Consider the following 20,062-nt stretch of genomic DNA (forward strand, 5'->3'; position numbering starts at 1 on the left):
ATTTAGCAACCAATTCTGTTAGATTTTTTGTGCTTTGCCTAACTACTATGTCACCTCAAACAAATGTAGGTTAAAAAATATTTTCCGAGTGCCTTCTCTGTACAGCATGCTAAAGTGAAGGTGAACAAATTATTTTAAGTACTGATGTGTTATACAGTGTCTTAATGGATATTCACAATAAGAGAAATGTTAATTTTGGTTAACTTTGCTTAACATTTGTTTTGTTTCTATAAAATCTTCTCAATTAAGATTTTCTTCTGATTAAATCTAAATATTTTCAATAAATGAGAAAAAAACAGTTTATAAAAGTAATCTGGGATGTCTCCAATGAAGAATTTTATTTACACACCTATGTGGTTCACACATCTCCATAAATTTGAAAGAGAAAATGCTTTTCATTTTTTTTCTTATACTTTTTTTCCCATGGGTCAGTCCCAGAGCCATGAATTTTGAATACTGTATCTGAAAAGACGAAAGTGATCCTGATTCTGACAAGGAAATGTATTCAAAGAATTTTATTGTGTCTGTGGTGGCTCCACACACCCCCCCCCCAGACTTATCAATAAGTGACAATTCATGGATATACCAAACTGTGTCTCTCCATACCTTTATGGCAGTAAAGCTTCCCATTCTCTTCCTAGATGGTAGTAGGGAAATGATTTAATAGAGACTATGCTGTAAAATAGCCCTAAAGAGCATTGTTCAGAACGTCCTCTGCCAGTCTCTTGTACTCCCAGGATGGGGCTTCAGGCATAATCAGAGAGCAATGTGTCCCATGCATCCCCTGTCTTAGCAAGGGAAAGCGGGGATGCCAGGGAGAACAGATACTGCACGAAACTTCTTCCCCAAACTGCCCTTATTTCAGTGTCACATTGGAACTGCTCCAGCCAATGGCCCTTTCTCAAGGCCAGCCTGCTTCCCATGAGGTCCTACCCTGAAGGAATGGAGTTGTTGTTGGCTGAAATGCCCCGTTGAGCAGGAGCTGAAAGGGCCGACGTTGCTGTTAGTGTCAGTTCTGCAGGTGACCGCGATAATTTCTCAGGAGCTCGGCTTCTCAGTGTGCCGACATCTGGACCGTTAGCTCGGGTCTGGAAACTGTCCTGCTTGTGTACCCTTCCCCAATCACTTTGTGACTGTCTTCCGGCTTCTTTTACCACCTTTCCTTATTCATCAAGTACCTGATCTCATACATGACATGGCTTCTCACACGAAGATTAAGAATACCATGGTGTTTTCTTTCTTGCAGCCAAATGTGAGCCAGCATGTCGTCACGGAGGTGTCTGCGTCAGACCCAACAAGTGCCTCTGTAAGAAAGGCTATCTTGGTCCTCAGTGTGAACAAGTGGACAGAAGCATCCGCAGAGTTGCCAGGGCAGGTATTCTGGATCAGATCATTGACATGACATCTTATTTGCTGGATCTCACAAGTTACATTGTATAGTTTCTGGGACAGTTTGAATATTCCTTCCTGGTGGGCATTTATTTTGATCTTGTCATTAAAAAGAGAGACTATCCTCCCGCTACACACTCCCATGAGTTCATTTTCATTTAGTAATTTAAAAGCAGTTTCCAGAAATGTGCAGATTTCAGTGTGTATGTTGGCACATTTGTTCACATACACGCATCCACACGTGCACTCACAGGCCCCAAACTCAAGGTTGTATAACAGATTTTTGTTTTGTTTTGTTTTTTAATATCTACTTCCTGGTGTGGAGTACTTCATACAGAAGTTCCGCTGTGAATTATCACAGAGGTTTTTATGGCATCAGAAGATATTCTTTTAGTTCCCGGGTAATTTCTGTCTGTAATTACTAAAGTTGACCATGGTAGTGTTTTGAAATGTGTTGTGCAATGTGGTGGAAATATTTTTATATTAAAGGTCTATAATAAGAGAGCATGTTTCCAAACTCCTTGGTGAATTTCTGAACAAGTAATGTGATGTAAGTTTGTAATCTGCATTTCTGTTGACATATCTTGTTACAGAACGTTGCACACTTACCTTTTTATTTGGCAGAGCAATCTGGTTACTTCAGCTTAATCTCAAGATGGTTTTCAAATGTTTTATGATTAAATCAGAATGACCTATTTGAAAAAGCAATTTTCCTGAATGGACTGCTTCTAGTGTACATTTTGTGTAACAATAAGCACTGGGTTTGTGTTGCATATTTATTTTTTTTATTTTATTTTTATAATATAGACATCACCTAGATGAAACACCTTTACCCTGTCCTGTAAAATACTAAAGTTACATTTTCACCAACTTAATTGGAAAGAAGGAGAGTAAGAAAGCAAACAGCCTTTAACGTGCTGTGGATCTAATCTAGTTTCCTTGTGTCAACATGTAATCACGCTGGTTGGACGAAAAGCAAGAAAAAAGCCAGTCCTTACAGAATCCCAGCTTTGCACACTTGTAACATGCTCTCACCATAGCAAGACTGTCAGAGTCTGTGGGATTAGAAGGTTCCAGTGTGCACTCTGAATCCGCCCTCCATGGAGAAGAGCTTGCTCATTCACAGTCAACGCAGGCTGTGTGTAAGCTGCCAAACACACAGATTCTTAAGATCTTCATTCTTGGCAAATCTGACTTCTACTACATATGTTCCTTCAGGATGCTGTGACAATACCCTTTGGTTCTTGCCTCAATAAATTTTCTGCAAATGTTCTGTTCAGATTTTCTTAAAGAAATGATGTACTCTAACTTTAAATACAAGAGTCTGACAGACATTTTTTTAATGGTTTTCCATTTGCCATTCTCTCCATGTTTGGATTTTAACTAAGTATAAGGGATTTTGTACTACTGACCATGATAAGCACACACCCTCTACCACAACATGCATTCCTCTGGAATCCAAATTGTAGACTCACTGAAGTGTTCAGTACTGGCTGCTATTGCACACATGCGCCTCATCCTTAGGAATATGAGTCTTAATTATGAAACAACAACAACAGGCTCCCAGCTAGTATTCTTCTGTTGTGAGAGAGCTGCAATTACATTGTGGAGTCTAAGGAATTCTAAGGAATCCACGCCATGGAACAATTGGTTGTTTCCACTGCTCCTGTCTTCCATATATGATACCTTGGGTTTCCAGTGACCTCATACCAATGGAAATGGGTTGAAAAATCTTGGTGTTTAGTGAACAATAGCCTGCATTAAAAAGTGCATGCATAATTTTGCACAATTTAGGTTCAATTGACAGTCTATTCAAAGAAGTCTTGGGACTAAATGAGCATGGAGACCAAATTGCCCTCTTACCCCAGAAAAGGGGTGGTCCCTTCTGGTCTCAGCAGCACTTCATTGGCCCAACACTGTGACAAATCTTGCAATGAACCATGCAGTAGCCTGCATCTGTAGGTTAATAGCAATCTTTTGTCTCCGTTGCTTTCTCTTCATAGTCCTTTTACTGAATTCCATCACAGAAAGTTTTACAATTTCAAAAAAGGAAAAACTGCCCTGACAACCTTATTATCAAATCATCCCTTATTCATTGTGGGTGACATTGGCAGAATGTGAACATCTCGTGAAGAAGCCAGCTGTCTAAATCTGTCAAATCGTACAGTTTTATTGCATATACCCCCATTTATAGTTTGAGCAAAAACAAGAAGGATACCCCTGGAAAGCCAGCGGAGTCTCAAAGCCCAAGTGCTTCTTTCACATCTTAAAGAGAAGATGTTCCATTGGGAGGCCTTCTACTCAAACAACCTAGATGAAGCTGGCCATCCCAGAGCTGCTTTACATATAACCTTTTCTCAAGTGACTTAGTGATCATTGTGTACCCCAGATGCCATTGCCTTTTCTAGAATGAGCTATTCAAATGAAATACCAAATTCTCTTTAAAGAAGATAGTAAGATCCATGGATATTTAACCCAAGCAAAGAAAGTCCCTAGACTTCTTTCTTTCTGTCCTTAGGAGAAAAATAGATAGCAATGATTGATGGATGACTGTGTGTTTTAGACTATGTGACCAATTCCAAAATTTTCTTTGACCTATTCCTTGAAGCTGATTTTTAAATGTATGACTGGGGATTATCACAAATGATTTGTGATAGATAGATAGATAGATAGGAAATGGTTTAAAAAGTGTGAGCTAAGAAAAATAAATGTTTAATCATTTAAAGGTCAAAATCTACCCATCTAACAAAGTACACAATCTAAAATGGAAGAATGATGTCATTCACGTGAATGCTAGTGTGTATGACAGTTACTGTTATTCCCTGTCCATCCTAGAGCTTAAGCTAGAGTACCAGCTGAATGTGAAGTGACCTTCCCACCGGTATCGTTGCCAAACTTTTGCCCTGATTCAAAGCATGTAAAGCAATGATAGGAACTAAATTGGCATATAATAAAGTGAAAAGGGGGGACATTTAAGAAAGTTCAGTGACAACAAAAATCTTTCTGTCTATACCTTTTCATCTTAGAATCTTACTTAAGGTATTGGAAAATATTTCACAAGCTTTACTCAGAAGTTTCTACAATTTAACTGATCAATTTCATGAAGGGTAGGCAAAGAAATGTACCCATGTCTACAAAACCCAGCTAGAAAACTATTTCATTATCATTTGAATACCTCTGAGTAGTCATGGCTTTCCTGTTGACTGTCTTGGGATATCATACTGCTATTTAGTACATTTGTTTCTGACTTTTGTTTTAATATCTGAACCACAAAGTAGCTAACAAATCTACTCAGGATGAGAAATGAGGTGAGACGCTGGGCTGAGGTCTTCCCAAGCACACACTAATGTGTAAGGAGTCGCTCTACTTTCTCTTGGCACATGAAAGAAGTCCAGTTTAAGTTGGTGAGGGGAGGAAGTATACCAACCAGATTAGAGGAGGTGCATCATCTTACTTCCTTACTTCTGTCTAGAACATTACCTAAGGTCTCTCTCTCTCTCACCCTTCTCTACTCTCTCTCTCTCTCACCCATATCTCTCTACCCATCTCTCTTTGAATCTTGTCTTCCTCCACTTTCCTGCATTTTATGTTGCTTTTCACTAAACAGACATATCATGAGTGCCCATCATGAAACCTGGGACAAATACCATTTTTGTGGAGTTTATTTTCCTTTGTTTTCTCTCCTGGAGTCAATGTTGACTTCATTTCCATATCATTGAGAAGAGCAGAGAACCAGCATACCGGGTTAGTCTACTGCAGTCATGAAAGGAATGAGGAAAAGCGCACATATCCACCAGTGGAAGTGCCCCATGTCAGTCCTCTAGCAAAATCAGAGGGAAAACAAGGATCTTCACCCTAGTAGAGAGCTTGAGCTGACAGGAGGGACATTCCTAGCTAGTTCCTACCAAAGTGACAACCATCTCCACAGAGTCTACTTTGAAGAAAACCATTCCAAGTCCATGTGAAAGGAAGCTAGCTAGTGTCCTGGTGATGACAACCTCAGACACTTATCCTCCCTGCCATGAGGTCCTCATGTCAGAGAATGCAACCAAATTTAGATGCCCAGAAAATGAACATATTTTTATTCCCTGAGGAAATCAGTGGCACTGTTTCTGGGAATGCCGATGGATTCCCATCAGAAAGTTCCTCTTTCCATATTTGAGACATGCATTAGCTCTCTTTCTTTGTCATGCCAGCACAAATTGGCCACACATCTGATTGGTAGTATGACGTGAGATAAGATAGGAAGCCCAAGAGTAGACACATACAGATGTTGAAAACATGTTCTTGGAGCCTGTCAGATGCAGGTCTCGCCAAGTTCTGCCTATCTTCCTTGTTTCCATCTCCTCTGAGTAACTTCTGGAATGGGCTTGAGGTTGCCTTCTAGGGGAGTGCAAAGGACTCATGGGAAAATGAAGGGGAGTAACCTGCTTGATTCCAATTCTAGTAGCCTTGGAGAGATTCATTTATTTATGAGTTGGCATTTTCTTAAGTTCTATTAAGTATGAAGCTAAGATCTACCCATCATTTACCTTGTTTTCCCATGCAATTTATGTAGGGCATGTATAATCCAGTTGGAAAGATGCAACTAAGTAATAGATTCCTCACATCAATAAAAAGCCTTATACCTAAAACTTCTCATTTGTCAGTCAACAGCAAAATTTTAAAAAATGGCACCAATTCAGCATTCATTCTAAAGTAATCTTTCATGCACATCACAAAGTAAGATGTTACTGTTTATTCAGGGTTTTCTTTTTTGAATATGTATTCTTTATAGATTTGAAATACGTATGCTGGCAAGTGAACATACCTATATAAAGTATATTATCTCAGTTGGCTATTGTCTTTTAAGTAAAAAGAATAACTTTTTATCTTCTAATATATATGTAATCTAATGTATATATTTAATTTTTCTCTATAGTCTATGTATATTATATCTCAATAATATATGTACACTATATATTGTGATGGGAAATTCACAGTTGTCAAATACAATATAAGCTTTTTCTTCACAGTTAGAAGTTCATTCTTGATAATTTCTGTCTGTACTGAAAATAACTAGTCAGTAGTTTCCATTCACATGAAGAAGGTATGATTAGGCTTGGTATGGTCTGTGCCAGAATAAACATTGGATGTTTCTTTACTCCACAATCTTAAAATCTGAGCATGAATTTTCTGGAATGAACTAAGAATCCATGTTCAGAGGGTTTATTTCACAATATTATTTTTTGAGAAACTAAACTGACAGCCTCATGAGATATCAGATATCCCCATATCTTATTCTAGCCAGCAGATGTGTGTGGACGTGCGTGTCACTAAGAACCATGAAGTAACAGTAATACTGAAGTACTGTAGAATTTTGGAAACTTGATTCCCTGGAACATGCTGCAACAGACTATTATTTAAAATATATCTGTCTAATTACAACGAAAAAAATTATTGAATCATGGCCATAAGCATAAAAGAATTCTAATAGGAAAACCTTGTGTCCTCCTTGGATTTGTCTGTGATAGATTTTGTTAAGTGCTAAGAGGTGGTTTTGTGTTCCATTCTTCTCACGTTTTGGTGTTTTGAGTTGTCTGTTTCCTTCAGGCTATTGACAGTTAAAGCAGTCTGTCCATAATCTTACAGGACGTTCAGAACCAATTCATCCTTGGGTTTCTGTTAATAAGAGGCAGCAGAGAGTAGGAACAGTTAGTAAACCCAGATGCAAGCTGAAAGGATCAGAACTAGTATAGGAACCACTCTGATTTCTCAAATGTTCTAAAAATTAATATGCACAATTACTGGTTCACACAATCCCCCAGAGTTTGGACAAATCTGGTTCACTAAATCAGTTTGTAAAAATATGCAGTGTTCCTTGATTGATCTTCTACTATTCAGTCACCCGTCTCTTCATTAATGCAATATAAATGCTGAAGTGCCTTGCATACTTTCACACTGCAGAGAAGGCAAGGGCATCCTCCAGCGCAGGGCTGTACATTCGCTGGGATGGTTATCATGTGTGAAGCAAAAGAGAATCTCACATCCAACTAGCTCCAGTTTGGCTCAGCCTCAGACTCCAGCAGTAGTACGGATGGACAGATGGCCTCAAGTACATCTGTGTGTATCTGTGCATGAGCACACACCCATGTATATATATATATTTATCTATCTGTACAAACACTACATATGTATACACACTATCTATGTAATATATGATATATGTATAATGCATATAAATTCTAACAAGTGTATTTGTGTTATCTTTAAAATAGAACAACTGTATCTTGAAGAAGTGGTAAATGCAGAGAATTGGCTTTATTGTTGATCTGTGGATTTAATGTTTTTTAGGTGAAAGGATGTTTTAAGTGTATAATTTCTTTTCTTAATTTAATATATTTATGTAAATGCATGCCTGAAATTTGATTAGATTGGCTGTGTTTTGTGTCTTAACATGATCAAATGTATTAAACTTTATCTTATGACTTCATGCTATGTGGCCTTTCAAAATTTGTTTTTATTTTAAAATTTTAAAAAGTTCCTCCTAAATTTTCAGACTGGTTATCCAAACACTGTTTTTGAAATATTCTATATTCAGGCTACTTATAAATATTGTCTCTTGTCATTATTTATGATCTAATTTTAATATTTTCCACCCAAATTAGAGCTAACGTCAGGGTCAGTTTCATTGCGTAGACATATTAGGCAACCATAAAGATAGTTCATTGGTTTACATATGTTCTAAGCTGCAAATGACTTAAACCTAATCCTTTTAAGTATGATCTAGTGGTCAAGTTAAAGCTAAGACATAAAGAGTGTAGAACATCTGTGACACTAAGTACCCTAGGGACAGGAGAAGCATGTGGGGACATGGAAAAGAGGGGAAGGCAGACACCCGACTCTTTGTGGCCTTGTTATTTGGCCTTTACCATAATTGAAGCAAAAATTTTTGTCAAAAGTCTGATCAATAGAGCCAGAGAGATGGCTCAGTGGTTGAACTGACCCAAGGTCGGTTCCCAGGGCATATAGGGCTGCCACAACCGTCTGTAACCTCAGTACCATGGCTCCAATGCCCTCTTTTGACCTCCATAGGCGCCTGGCATGCATGTTGTACATATAGGCACATCTGGCAGATAATCACACATACGTGTTTTTAAAAGACTGATCAGTGGGCCGGGCGGCGGTGGCGCACGACTTTAATCTCAGCACTCGGGAGGCAGAGTCAGGCGGATCTCTATGAGTTCACGGCCAGCCTGGGCTACAGAGCGAAATTCAGGACAGGTACCAACTATGCAGAAAAAAACTGTCTCGAGAAAAAAAAAAAAAAAAAAAGACTGATCAGTGAATTTGAACTTAGATTAGAAGAGCAATCTGCTTCCCTCTCAAAGCTCACCCCTGTCCTTTGTTCCTAAATAAACACAGCTCACTGGCTTCCTGAGAGGAAAGAAAGCTTCTGTAAAATGTTATTTCTAAGAGAATAAAATGTGCATCAAGATCCACTCACAAAGTGGCCAGAACTTAGGTTGCTTCCTAGAAGTTCAGGCAAAATGACATCAGGAAAGCATCCTTTAGCTGGTTCCCATAGGGACCCGGGAAGCACCAGGAAGCATCCTTCAGTCTTCCCTTCCAGCTGTTAAAGCACATCCCCCTGCCTCAGCCCACAGAGCATGTGATACCTGCATGTGCCTGCCACATTTTGAATCCCCGACAGGCCTTGAGGACTTGCTGCAGGAGTCAAACAAAACGGCACCTGCACAGCTAGAAATGGAAGCATGCCTGCCTTCACTGAGCTCTCGGCTCCCCCTCGGCCCGCGTTTGGCTCCTCAGCTCCGCCATCACTGGTTAAATCAATTTCTTGTTTAAAATTCCCCAAGTTATGAACATCTGAAGTTGCCTCCATGCCCATCTTAAAAGGAAACATACATTAACATGTGTGCTTTAGAGAGGGGTGAGGAGAGAGAGGGTTCTCCTCAAGGAGAGTGGGACACAGCCGGCCAGGGGTGTGGCTAAGCAGCAGAGTGCTCGCCTAGCATGCGCAAGCCCCTCGCTCAGTTCCATCCCCTGCATCACAAAAGATGAGTAGAACAAACAAACGAAAAGTCAAAAAAGAAGAAGAAGGCGTGGAGGAAGAAGTGGAGGGAAGAAGGAAGAGGAGGAGGAGGGAGAGAAGGAGAGGCATGGTGGAATATTCTCTGGGATATCGTAAGAATCTGCTCTGTTGGACCCCAGTATGAGCACAGTAAAATGAGATTAGGAAAAGATGGAACCTGGACATTTCCTAGGTCCCTACTGAGGGCAAAGACCCCAGCAGCCTTCACTGAGGATTTGCATAGGTCATGTTTGTATGCCTATCAGCCGCGGTTTTCTCAGGGCACCACAGTCAACGTGCCAGGTATTTCTAAGCACTTGCCTCTTTACACTTGTGTTTTAAAAGAGAGAGGGAGAGAAAGGAGGACGGCTGGGGAGTTGGCTCAGTGGTGACATGAATCCTAGCACCTTCATAAAAAGCCAGGACATGCCGGGCGGTAGTGGCGCACGCCTTTAATCCCAGTACTCGGGAGGCAGAGGCAGGCGGATCTCTGTGAGTTCGAGGCCAGCCTGGTCTACAAAGCGAGTTCCAGGAAAGGCAAAAAGCTACACAGAGAAACCCTGTCTCGAAAAACCAAAAAAAAAAAAAAAAAAGCCAGGACATGACTACCCATGCCTGTAACCCCAGCACTGGAGGAGGCTGAGACATGGATCTCATGAGCTAGCCAGCCTAGCTGAAAAGGTAAGCACTGGGGACAGAGAGAGACCTTATCTCAAAAAAATAAGGTAGGGAGTGACAGAAGATGCCTCCAAGTTAACCTCTGGATTTCACACTTGTATGTGCATGAGTACACATACACATCTGCACGCACTCACTCATACAAACACACTCATTCATAGACACATATACACACACTCATACATACATACAGACACACTCACTCATACACACACACATACTCACACATATACACATACTTACTCATTCAGACACACATACTAACTCATACACACATGTGATCACACACACTTACTTGTACACACACTCACACATACACACAAAGCAAATTTGAAACTATGTCCTATTTCCTGGGAAATATAATTTAAAATATCAGCCACAAGTTAGTGTCTCATTTAAAATTTGCTTTTTTTTTTCTATTTAGCACTCAAAGAGGTGTCTCTAGAGATTAAATTGTACCATCCTTCAAAGAAATGAAAGGAAAAAATAAGGCAAACACTGTAAATGAAGTATTTCTAATGTGTTTTCATAATTTGATTTATAGTTCATTCCTATGCACTGTTTCTTATAATTAACAGAATTTAAAAGGGAAGCGGGACAGGGAAAGGGGACGAAAGGCTGGGTTGGCAGTGACTGTAAGACTCCTTCGGGGACCGTGCCAGCATCAGAAGCCACTTGAGCTCAGGTCTGTAATTTAATAAGGTGCTGTCAGACCTCTTTGACATATTTACAGCCTTGTAATTAAGACCCCTTGATACAAAATCCATCTGCTTCATAGAAAGCAACATAGCTTATCATAGACAGTGATCTCCAGCTACCAGAAGCCACGCATGCCAGGTACACTGCAAGGACCCTGGGGGAGGCTGTGAGGTGTAGCTACCAGGCCTGGATCACTAATGGATTCCCTGGTTGGTATACATACACCTCTCTCTACACTGAGGAATCGGCTTTCTTCTGTTAAAAAGAAGAAAACTAGGTTCCTTCCAAGCTGGGGCTGGGGAGATACCTCAGTAGGTAAGATGTCTGCTTGCTCAAGCATGAAAGGCTGAGTTTGGATCCCCAGCACCATATACAAAAGCTCAGCATAGCAGGTCATGCCTATTAGTCCAGTGGGGGACCCCTGGTCATGGCCAGCGACTCCAAACAAAATGAGCAAAACACCAAGCCCCAGGTTCAGTGACAGGCCCTGTTTCAATAAGTAAAGTGGAAAGACAACTGAAGAAGACACTGAATGACAACATGCCCTCACAGGCAAGCATACTCCCCAGACACACATACACACAGACACAGACAGACAGACAGACAGACAGACACACACACACACACACACACACACACACACACACACACACACACGAATGCTAAAGAACATCTTTCTTCAACGTCCTCTTCTTTCCACTGGTACCCATGGCTCTTCTTGCCTTCTGTGGGTCTGTCATTGAGGTCTCTGACTTTGCCACTATTACCTCTCCCGTCCTAGGTGGCTCATTCGGACTCCCTTGTCCTAGCATGTCTGATCGATGCCTCTTCTTTCCTCAAGTTGTCAAGGGTGTGGTCACAGAGAAGCAACAGCTCCTTTCAGGGTCCTTCATGTCCACTTTGTCTCTGTCAGTTACAACAGGTCAGAGAAAGCTGCAGCAGAAGGTCCCTGCTGACCTAAATCCTCCCCTGGGCCCCATCCAGTAAAGCCTTCACAAACACTCACTAGCTCCCAGCTAAGAACCAAGCCTTTAGCTTGAATGCCTTTCCAGATCTAAACTACAGCACACTGTAACTGGAAGTTCCAGGCTTGGGCTTCGCAAAGCAGAATTTGTGGTAGTACTAAGTTAATGTGTTGATGGCAGCTGTCAGGAGCCTGGTTCTGTGAGGATCGTCACCACAGTGGCTGCTCTTCTCACCAATAGAACTATGATCCCACAAACATGCAAGATTAACATGCTGGAGTTGTTCTAGTGCCTGAGCTGAATTCATGCTGGGTTGTATAGTAGTATGCATGATCCATTAATAGAGATGAGCTTTAAGCTGTGTTGATCATGCCAGTAGTGTGTAGTAACAAGAAGAATTCTTGCTAAGAGTAAAGAGCTAAAAAGGAAAATATCACCATAAATTAATATGCTTAAATGAAAAGGCAGAGCTTGGAAAAATGGAAGTGAGACTTCTAAATATTATTCAATCTTCCTTAGAAATTATTTAACAAACTTTAATTCTTAGTGTGGTTTTAGGTTCATAGAAAAACTTAACAGAAGGTACAGAATTATCCCCTCTCCATACACAATGCATTGTCTGTACCAATATCTAGATTTGTTCCCCAGAATCTCATCTGTCACAATGGACGTGACAACTGACATAATGCATCCACAAGTAGCACATCATCCCCCCATCCGTGGTTCACAGTAAGGTCTGCTTTTGGTGTTCCCAGCCTATGGGGTTTGGAAGACAGGGATGACAGGTACCCGGTGACAGTGCAGCACAGAGCAGTTTCATTGCTGTGCAAGTGCCCTGCCCATTTACTCCCCTCCACCAGGCCTGGTTGTCACCGGTCTCTTAGTGTCTCCATTGTTCTGCCTTTTCTGGAATGCTCTGTGCTTGGGCTCAGGCAGCATGAAGCTATTTTGGGTTGGTTTTTCTCTTTTCATGCCCATTTAACTTTCTTCTGTCTCATTTTTATGACTCAACAGCTCATTACTTATTCATGCCCAACAGTTATTCCATCATACATCCATGTGGCACAATTTATTTCTTCTTAATCCCACTGAAAGAGATCTTATTTGCTTGCAAAATTTTGACAACTATAAATAGAGAGGTTACAGACATTAGGGAGCAGGTTTTTGTGTGAGTATGTTTCTTGGCTGATCTGGGTAAATACCTAAGAGTTCAACTGCTGGACTGTGATCATAAAGCACATCTAGTTTGATAGGATGCTGCCAAATGATCTACCAAATGACTGTACCTTTTTATACCTCACCAGCAATGTGTGGTGGTTCCTGTGCCAGTGAGATGCATCAGTGGGTAAAGATGCCTGACGCCAAGCCTGATTACCTGAGTTAGATCCCTGGGCCCCACATGGTAGAAGGAGAGATAGTTGTTCCCCTGATCTCTACATGCACACACACACACACACACACACACACACACACACACACACACACACACACACACACTGGAGGGGGTGAAATAGATAGATCAATTGATTCACCAATATTATTTAAGTAAATAGCAGTTCCTATGCTTTCATATCTTTGCCAGCACGTGAATTTGCCAGTGTGTACTGAATTTTCAGAAAGATTTTCTAATTCTGTTCAGACTCCAAGATGTAATGGTATTTAGAATGGCAAATATGTCTGGAGAGTCAAAAGGTGTCAAGAAAGCACACTTTGAAGGGGATGCAGACTTCCTCCAGATATTGATTGTAGAATTAGGATTTGATCACAGGCAATCTGGCTCTAGAGAAGCATTGTTCCTTGGAAATAGCATTTGAGATGTACACATGACTACTAGTAGGCTTAAATGTGTACATATATGCATTTGTGTGTGTGACGTATATGTGTGTACGTGTGTGTGTGTGTAGTTAACCCTCTATTAAATATATTTCAAAAGTAAAAAGAAATATATGAAACAAATTTAATGGTTCATTTCTTATAATTCCCTACACATCTAGTATTTCAGCATACACTCAATATAAAAACTATTAATACAACAACTTACATTTGTATAGTAAATAAGTTCTTGAAAACAATTGCACATTCTACATTTACAGCCCATCTCAATTTGGACACAAAAATTTCATCAGTAATATTTGACTGCTATCTAATTGGGAAGTTTTTCATTGAAAAAAATAGATTTACATACCCACATTATTCCAATCATGCCCAAAAGTTTTCCAATTGATTATGGAATCGTTTCTTTTATGGTTAAACTATTAAAAATTAAGTCTCTTAAAGAGTCATTTAGAGTCAGAGTAGCCTCATCCTCAGTGTCTAATAACCACGCGTGACTAGTGGTTTCTGAATTAGACAGCATAGCTCTAGAGCAGTGGTTCTCAACCTTCTTAATGCTACAACCCTTTATACAGTTCCTCGTGTCATAGCGACCCCAACCATAAGATTGTTTTCATTGTTACTTCATAACTGTAATTTTGCTACTGTTATGAATCATAATGTAAACATTTTTGGAGACATAAGTCATGACCCACAGGATGAGAACCTGCTGCTCTAGAGCCTGGGCACACGTCTCTGGTCACCTGCCTCCCAAGTAAAGAATATTAAAAATGCCCATAATTCAAACTCGGTTCTTCATTTTCCCATCACTTCACAGAGTCATGGTTGATTATTTTAATATGTCTGCCCGTGAGGGGTATGGACAGAAATACAGTCATATTGAAAGGTCACAGTCCAGGCTCACATTCAATCTGACCCATGTTCCATTATTTCTTGTCCCTTTTGGATGTGTGATCATACACATCTTTCCTGGCTTTCTAAATGCTCATTTAGGAAGAGTCATAATAAATAGTGACCAAAAGATAAAAAAGTCAATTCATTTAAGAAGCCTAGTACAATGTCTGCATTTAGTTTGTGATAAATACCTGTTAGTCATTATTGATAAGTGGAATACATTTAACTTGGATGACCAAACATATGTAGTCCATCTTCAAGATGGCATTTCTTTTCCCTAGAGGGGGCTTACCCACTTATCTGTGTAACCCAATATCTCCCTCTAGTGCCAAAACCCTTGAACAGCAGGCCCCCCTACAGCTAGAGAACACACACTGAACCCCCTTGCTTCCTCAACCTCAGACACCATTATGAGTTCCCTTAACAAGTACTCATTTTAAATCAGTACTTCTCAGAATTCATCTTCACCAACCCATTAACTAGGGGTTAATATGACCATATTAAAATGCAATTTATGACTCTCCCAGGACAGAGTAACATGACTCTCTTAAATTCTTGGGTAATCTACATTACCACAGATCTTCCTCTGAGTAGCAATGTTTTAATCAATTCTATTTATCAGCCAAGCTCTTTATAAAGAAACTGCTAGACTGTTAGAATAAAGAATTGCAAAGCTAAGTGATATGCCGTCATCTTTTTCCTGAAAACATGTGCTTCGAAGAAAAGACCTGAAGAATTACATAAACTAAGATACACTTGAACTTTAAAAAAGATGGTGTCAAAGAGAACCAGCTCTTCTAGAACACATTTTCAGCAAAAAATAACAAGAGTATGTGGAATAGCATGGCAATTCTTCCACGCTCTTGACCTCACAATGGAATCTGAAGTCAAATACTAGACTTGACCTAATGTCATGTTAAATTACTTTGTGCCCATAGTTTGTCTCACCGTCGCCTGATGATGGTATGGAAGGAAGACCCTTTGCCAGTAGTGAAAGAAGTTGAGTTAGCTTCTGAGCATGCCTGGATTGGGGGCCTTTCTGGTGTCTTTATGTTCAAGAGACATTGAAACACCAGCCAGTGTCTAGAAGACAACATCATCTGTGCTTCATTTCATTTTTGACAGAATGAATATAACAATAACTGTCACGTTTTTGCCAACATCAAACAAGATAACACAATGAATGCATTCTCAAAACAGCGCTCTGTCCACATAAACATGATTCGCTAAAAGTCTGACAGATCCAACTGGCCTAGATTCTCATAGGCAGAAGAAGTAACACCAGTTCTTCCTGGTTAGGATATAAGAAGGAGATGGTGATCTAAAGTTTATTAAAATGTATCCAATTAGTATTTCCTAAGCTAATTAAGGCCACAATGATTTAATTACTCAAAATTCCTGGATATCTGTGTTGCCTCCTATAATGAGATTGCCAAGTTAATGACAATGTTTATTTTCATCTTTTTTCAAGTATTTATTTCTGGTGATGAGTTTAATATACAGGCACAGTTCATCGGGAAGTTTGCCCTTGTCTTGTTAAACTCACTGCATTCCCAACTTTGATGAGCAGAGTCCATAAATCAGGCTGAGTGTCAAACAGCAGTCATGTGGAGGCTCTGCTGCATTTATCTCACAAGCATTGTGATATTGTTTGGGCAGGAGCCTAAAGTTTTAAGTTCATTTTCAACACCTTCTTTCATGGGCATGTGCAAAGACCAGCCTTCACCCTTTGTTTCACAGTAAGAAATTACTTGTTTTGCCTCTCTTGGTTTCTTAGAAGGTTGTTTTATTTTTTTAAGTGGAATCTAAAAAAAAATATTTATTTTAAAACTATGTGCATGTGAGTGTGAAGGGTAGGGTAGGAGCATTGAGTGTGAAGGGTAGGATATGAGCATGTAAAAGGTAGGGTATGGGCATGTGAATGTGAAGAGTAGGGTGTGAACATGTGAGTGTGAAGGGTAGGGTATGGGCATGTGAGTGTGAAGAGTAGGGTGTGAACATGTGAGTGTGAAGGGTAGTGTGTGAACATGTGAGTGTGAAGGGTAGGGTATGAGCATGTGAGTGTGAAGAGTAGGGTGTGAACATGTGAGTGTGAAGAGTAGGGTGTGAACATGTGAGTGTGAAGGGTAGGGTATGAGCATGTGAGTGTGAAGAGTAGGGTGTGAACATGTGAGTGTGAAGGGTAGGGTATGGGCATTGAGTGTAGGTGCCTGTGGAGGCCAGAGAGCACATCAGATTCCCTGATAAGTGTGTTGGGAACCAGACTCTATAAGAGTAGCAAATGCTATTCACTATCTCCTCAGCCCCTTAGAAGCATCGTTTAAAGTATTTTTCTTCAACTTGTTTTGTCTTAGCATCTCATAGTAATGGATCCCACTAATTGATCATTCTCTCTATAACATCACATGTTTTTTCATATGTGTGTTTGTGTGGTGCAGAATCCATGTGTATTTGTGTGCGTGCATGGTGGTGTGTGTGTGTGTGTGTGTGTGTGTGTGTGTGTGTGTGTGTATGTGTGTGTGTGTGTGTGTCTGTGTGTGTGTGTGTGTCTGTGTGTGTGTGTGTGTGTGTGTGTGTGTGTGTGTGTGTGTGCATTTGAGGCAGGGTCTCTTGCTGAACCTTCAGCTCATCTTGGCTAGTCTGACTATCCAGCTTGTTCTGGGGATTTCCTGTCCCTGATCCCCATATGCTAGGATTACAGGTAGGATGCCATACCTGCCCTGCTTTCTTCTAGGAATCTGAGCTCTGTCCTCATGCTCGCATAGAAAGCACTTTACCCATTGCAGCAGCTCTCCCACCTCCTGTAACACTCCATTTAAAGAAAAACACTGACCCGGATGCATTATAATCACTACACATGTAAAGGGAGTTTAAAAGAAAACAAATGCAAAATAAACACAGTCCTACATTTCTAAATGAAAGAAAATTAAGGAAGAAAGGAGGAATCAGATAGGGAGAAAGAGAGGAAGATGTTTCCAGGTTGTTTCTCACAGACTTTGTCTTTCCCTTTACACAATAACACCTAGCATCAGGGCCAGGAAACACTGATTTCATTGCAGTCATGTGAAGAATACTTACACAATCCACCACTCAGTTGATAGATGATTACTGGAGACCAGACTAGCCTTATTGGGAAGATAAAGACATGTAAGGCAGGCTCTTCAGTCTCACAATGCTTAGCATCCAAGAGGAGAAACAATATCCAGACATGCAAAGAAAACATTATTAGTGTCTAAAAGTACTTAGCAGGCAAAGTGAATTTTTTGGCTTATATCCAGTCCACTTTGGTTATTTACTTAAGTACTGTGTTTGGGTCCTGGGTCAAGAGAAAAGGGTGAGATCTTACTTATGTCATGGTTAATACTGCAGGTGAGATTTTCCTTTAGTCCATTAGATGAGCCAATCATCATTTGTCATTCTGGGTGTTGTTAAGATTCTCTGCTATCGTCATATGCCATAGCCAGCCTGCTGGAGTCCTGGGCCAGGCAAGCAACACCTTCTTACCACCTCCAGACTCCTAACTCCATCTCTTTGTCTGTTTACCTGGAGTCCATTAGCACTGCTTCTCTTTGGCTATTTGCTACAGGAGCTACTTCACTAAGATTTAGAAAAATTGCAGGTAGGTAGCCTGGACCAGCAACCACATGCCTTCAGCTCTCTATTGAAATATATGTATTCAACCAACTTACTCTAAAGTCAATTTTTCTCGTGAAAAGAAACATATGAATGTTGCTGCAGATGAGAAACTGGAATCTGTATTTTCTCAAGATCAGCACTTTATTCTGCCAGGCTGGCTTCATGATCCAATTAGTTCCTATCCTGAGTATGGAAGAAGAGCAACAGTTCTGGAAGAATCCTCATCTGGAAGTTCCCACACAGAGATACATCATCACTGTCCTTATGGAGATGATCCAAGTGCAGTTAGTACAGCATCTCTTTGAGCAGTTCATCACACTCCTTACTGGCATTTCAAAAGTGCACCTGGACAATTTTGTCTAAAGTCATTCATATCAAATTCCATTTGTTGAACAAAACACTTGTGGCAAATGTGGTAGAAAGTCAAGTATAGAATGGAAAAGAAGTCAGGAAATGTTCATAAAGTTGACTTACCCAATACCTAAAAAATTAGAAGGCAGTGTAACCTGTAGTTAGATCATCAATAACCAATAATCTTCAGATTAAGTATCGGTAGGAGAGAATTTCTTTCACTTGCTCATTGCCCTGAACTGGAGAACTTGGAGAAAGAGACTGGGAGGAAGCAGGCCAGAGGGGAGTACTTACATGCAGAGCAGGTAACTCCAAGAGGCAGGACAGTGGCATGGGCTTCTGAGCCTGAGAAAGCCTGTGTCTTTCAAAGGAAGATAGAACATCTTCAAAGATCTAAAACTGGCCTAAAGACCATGAGATCACAAGAGAGAGATTTCTTAGAGTCAGCCCTGACTATTCCTTCCCCTATACTTGAGCCAGCAGAAAATCAGAAATGTTGGTAAGTGGCTTTCCAGGCTGGGTCAAAAAGATAATGTAATGTCTGCATTTCACCCACAGGAACACTTGACTGTTGGAGACTCCAGTTATCACGTACATTGTTGGACTGCTCCACGGCCGTGAAACTATGAAGATACTAAAGCTGGTCCACATGGAGAGACCATGTCATTGAAAACACAGGGTGTCTAGCCTGCCTAAATGTCCCAACCTCAAATTATTTTAGCTCCACTCATCTCTACTGAAATTTTGTGGGAGACCCGAGCGAAGCCACGTGACCACACCTTCAATTCCTGTCCCAACAGATGGAATGTGAGCTGGGAATCAAATTACAGCTTTTGATTTAAACAACTCAGTTTGAAAGTGCTTTTTTTCTTGCATAGGGATTGGCAAAAGAACAGTTAAGAAGGAAATGAACAGGGTGATAATGGATAGTTGCTGGAAGCAAAAATTACTTTAGACAAGATGCCACAGAAATCACATCCTAGGAGAAAGATAAGAGGAATTGAAGGAAATGCATCCCAGGCAGAAGTGAAACCCAGTCCCAAAGGGAGAAAAAATGTGCAGGGGTCTGGCCTCAGAATAGCTCAAGTATTGGCGGTGAAAGGAAGAATGAAGTTGGAGATGTAGACAGGAGGCAATTACATAAGGCCTTTTGGAATTGATAAGGAGTCTGGGCTTCATTTTAAGTGCACTGGAAAGCCCTTGGACGGTCTAAAGGCCCTGGAACACTTAAGTTCACACTCGTTACTCCAGATGCTTTGGGTCCCTCATCCTTTCTGCACCTCTCTTGATGTGTGGTAGCCAAAGAAGAAGCTTCCAAAATGAAATAAAATGGGGTTACAGCCAGAGAAAGTATACGCATAACCCTATTCACCATTTTCTGCCCACGCCTCAGGTCAATACCTCAGGGATGAGAAATTCTATCCTTCACAGGGTCTCCTGATCACCAAGATAGCTTGTTCTGAAGTCTTTCAACATTATACTCTGGGCTTTTTCTTTTTTTTCTATAATTTTCCTTCCTGAGGAATTTCACCTTATAATTCCCATG

General features: G+C 40.5%; 1 protein-coding gene across 2 annotated transcripts in view; it reads left to right on the plus strand.

Moving 5' to 3' along the window:
- Window positions 1–7,861, plus strand: part of Hhip (hedgehog interacting protein) — a 92,518-nt gene extending 84,657 nt beyond the window's left edge. For both annotated transcript variants that reach the window (XM_076571940.1, XM_006971733.4), the window contains exon 13: window positions 1,247–7,861. In XM_076571940.1, coding sequence (XP_076428055.1) covers window positions 1,247–1,440 — 194 coding nt within the window. In that variant the 3' untranslated portion in view covers window positions 1,441–7,861. The remainder of the gene's footprint in view (window positions 1–1,246) is intronic.
- The last annotated feature ends 12,201 nt before the right edge of the window (window positions 7,862–20,062 follow it).

Source organism: Peromyscus maniculatus, chromosome 5 (genome assembly GCF_049852395.1).
Source record: "Peromyscus maniculatus bairdii isolate BWxNUB_F1_BW_parent chromosome 5, HU_Pman_BW_mat_3.1, whole genome shotgun sequence".
NCBI classification, from domain to species: domain Eukaryota; kingdom Metazoa; phylum Chordata; class Mammalia; order Rodentia; family Cricetidae; genus Peromyscus; species Peromyscus maniculatus.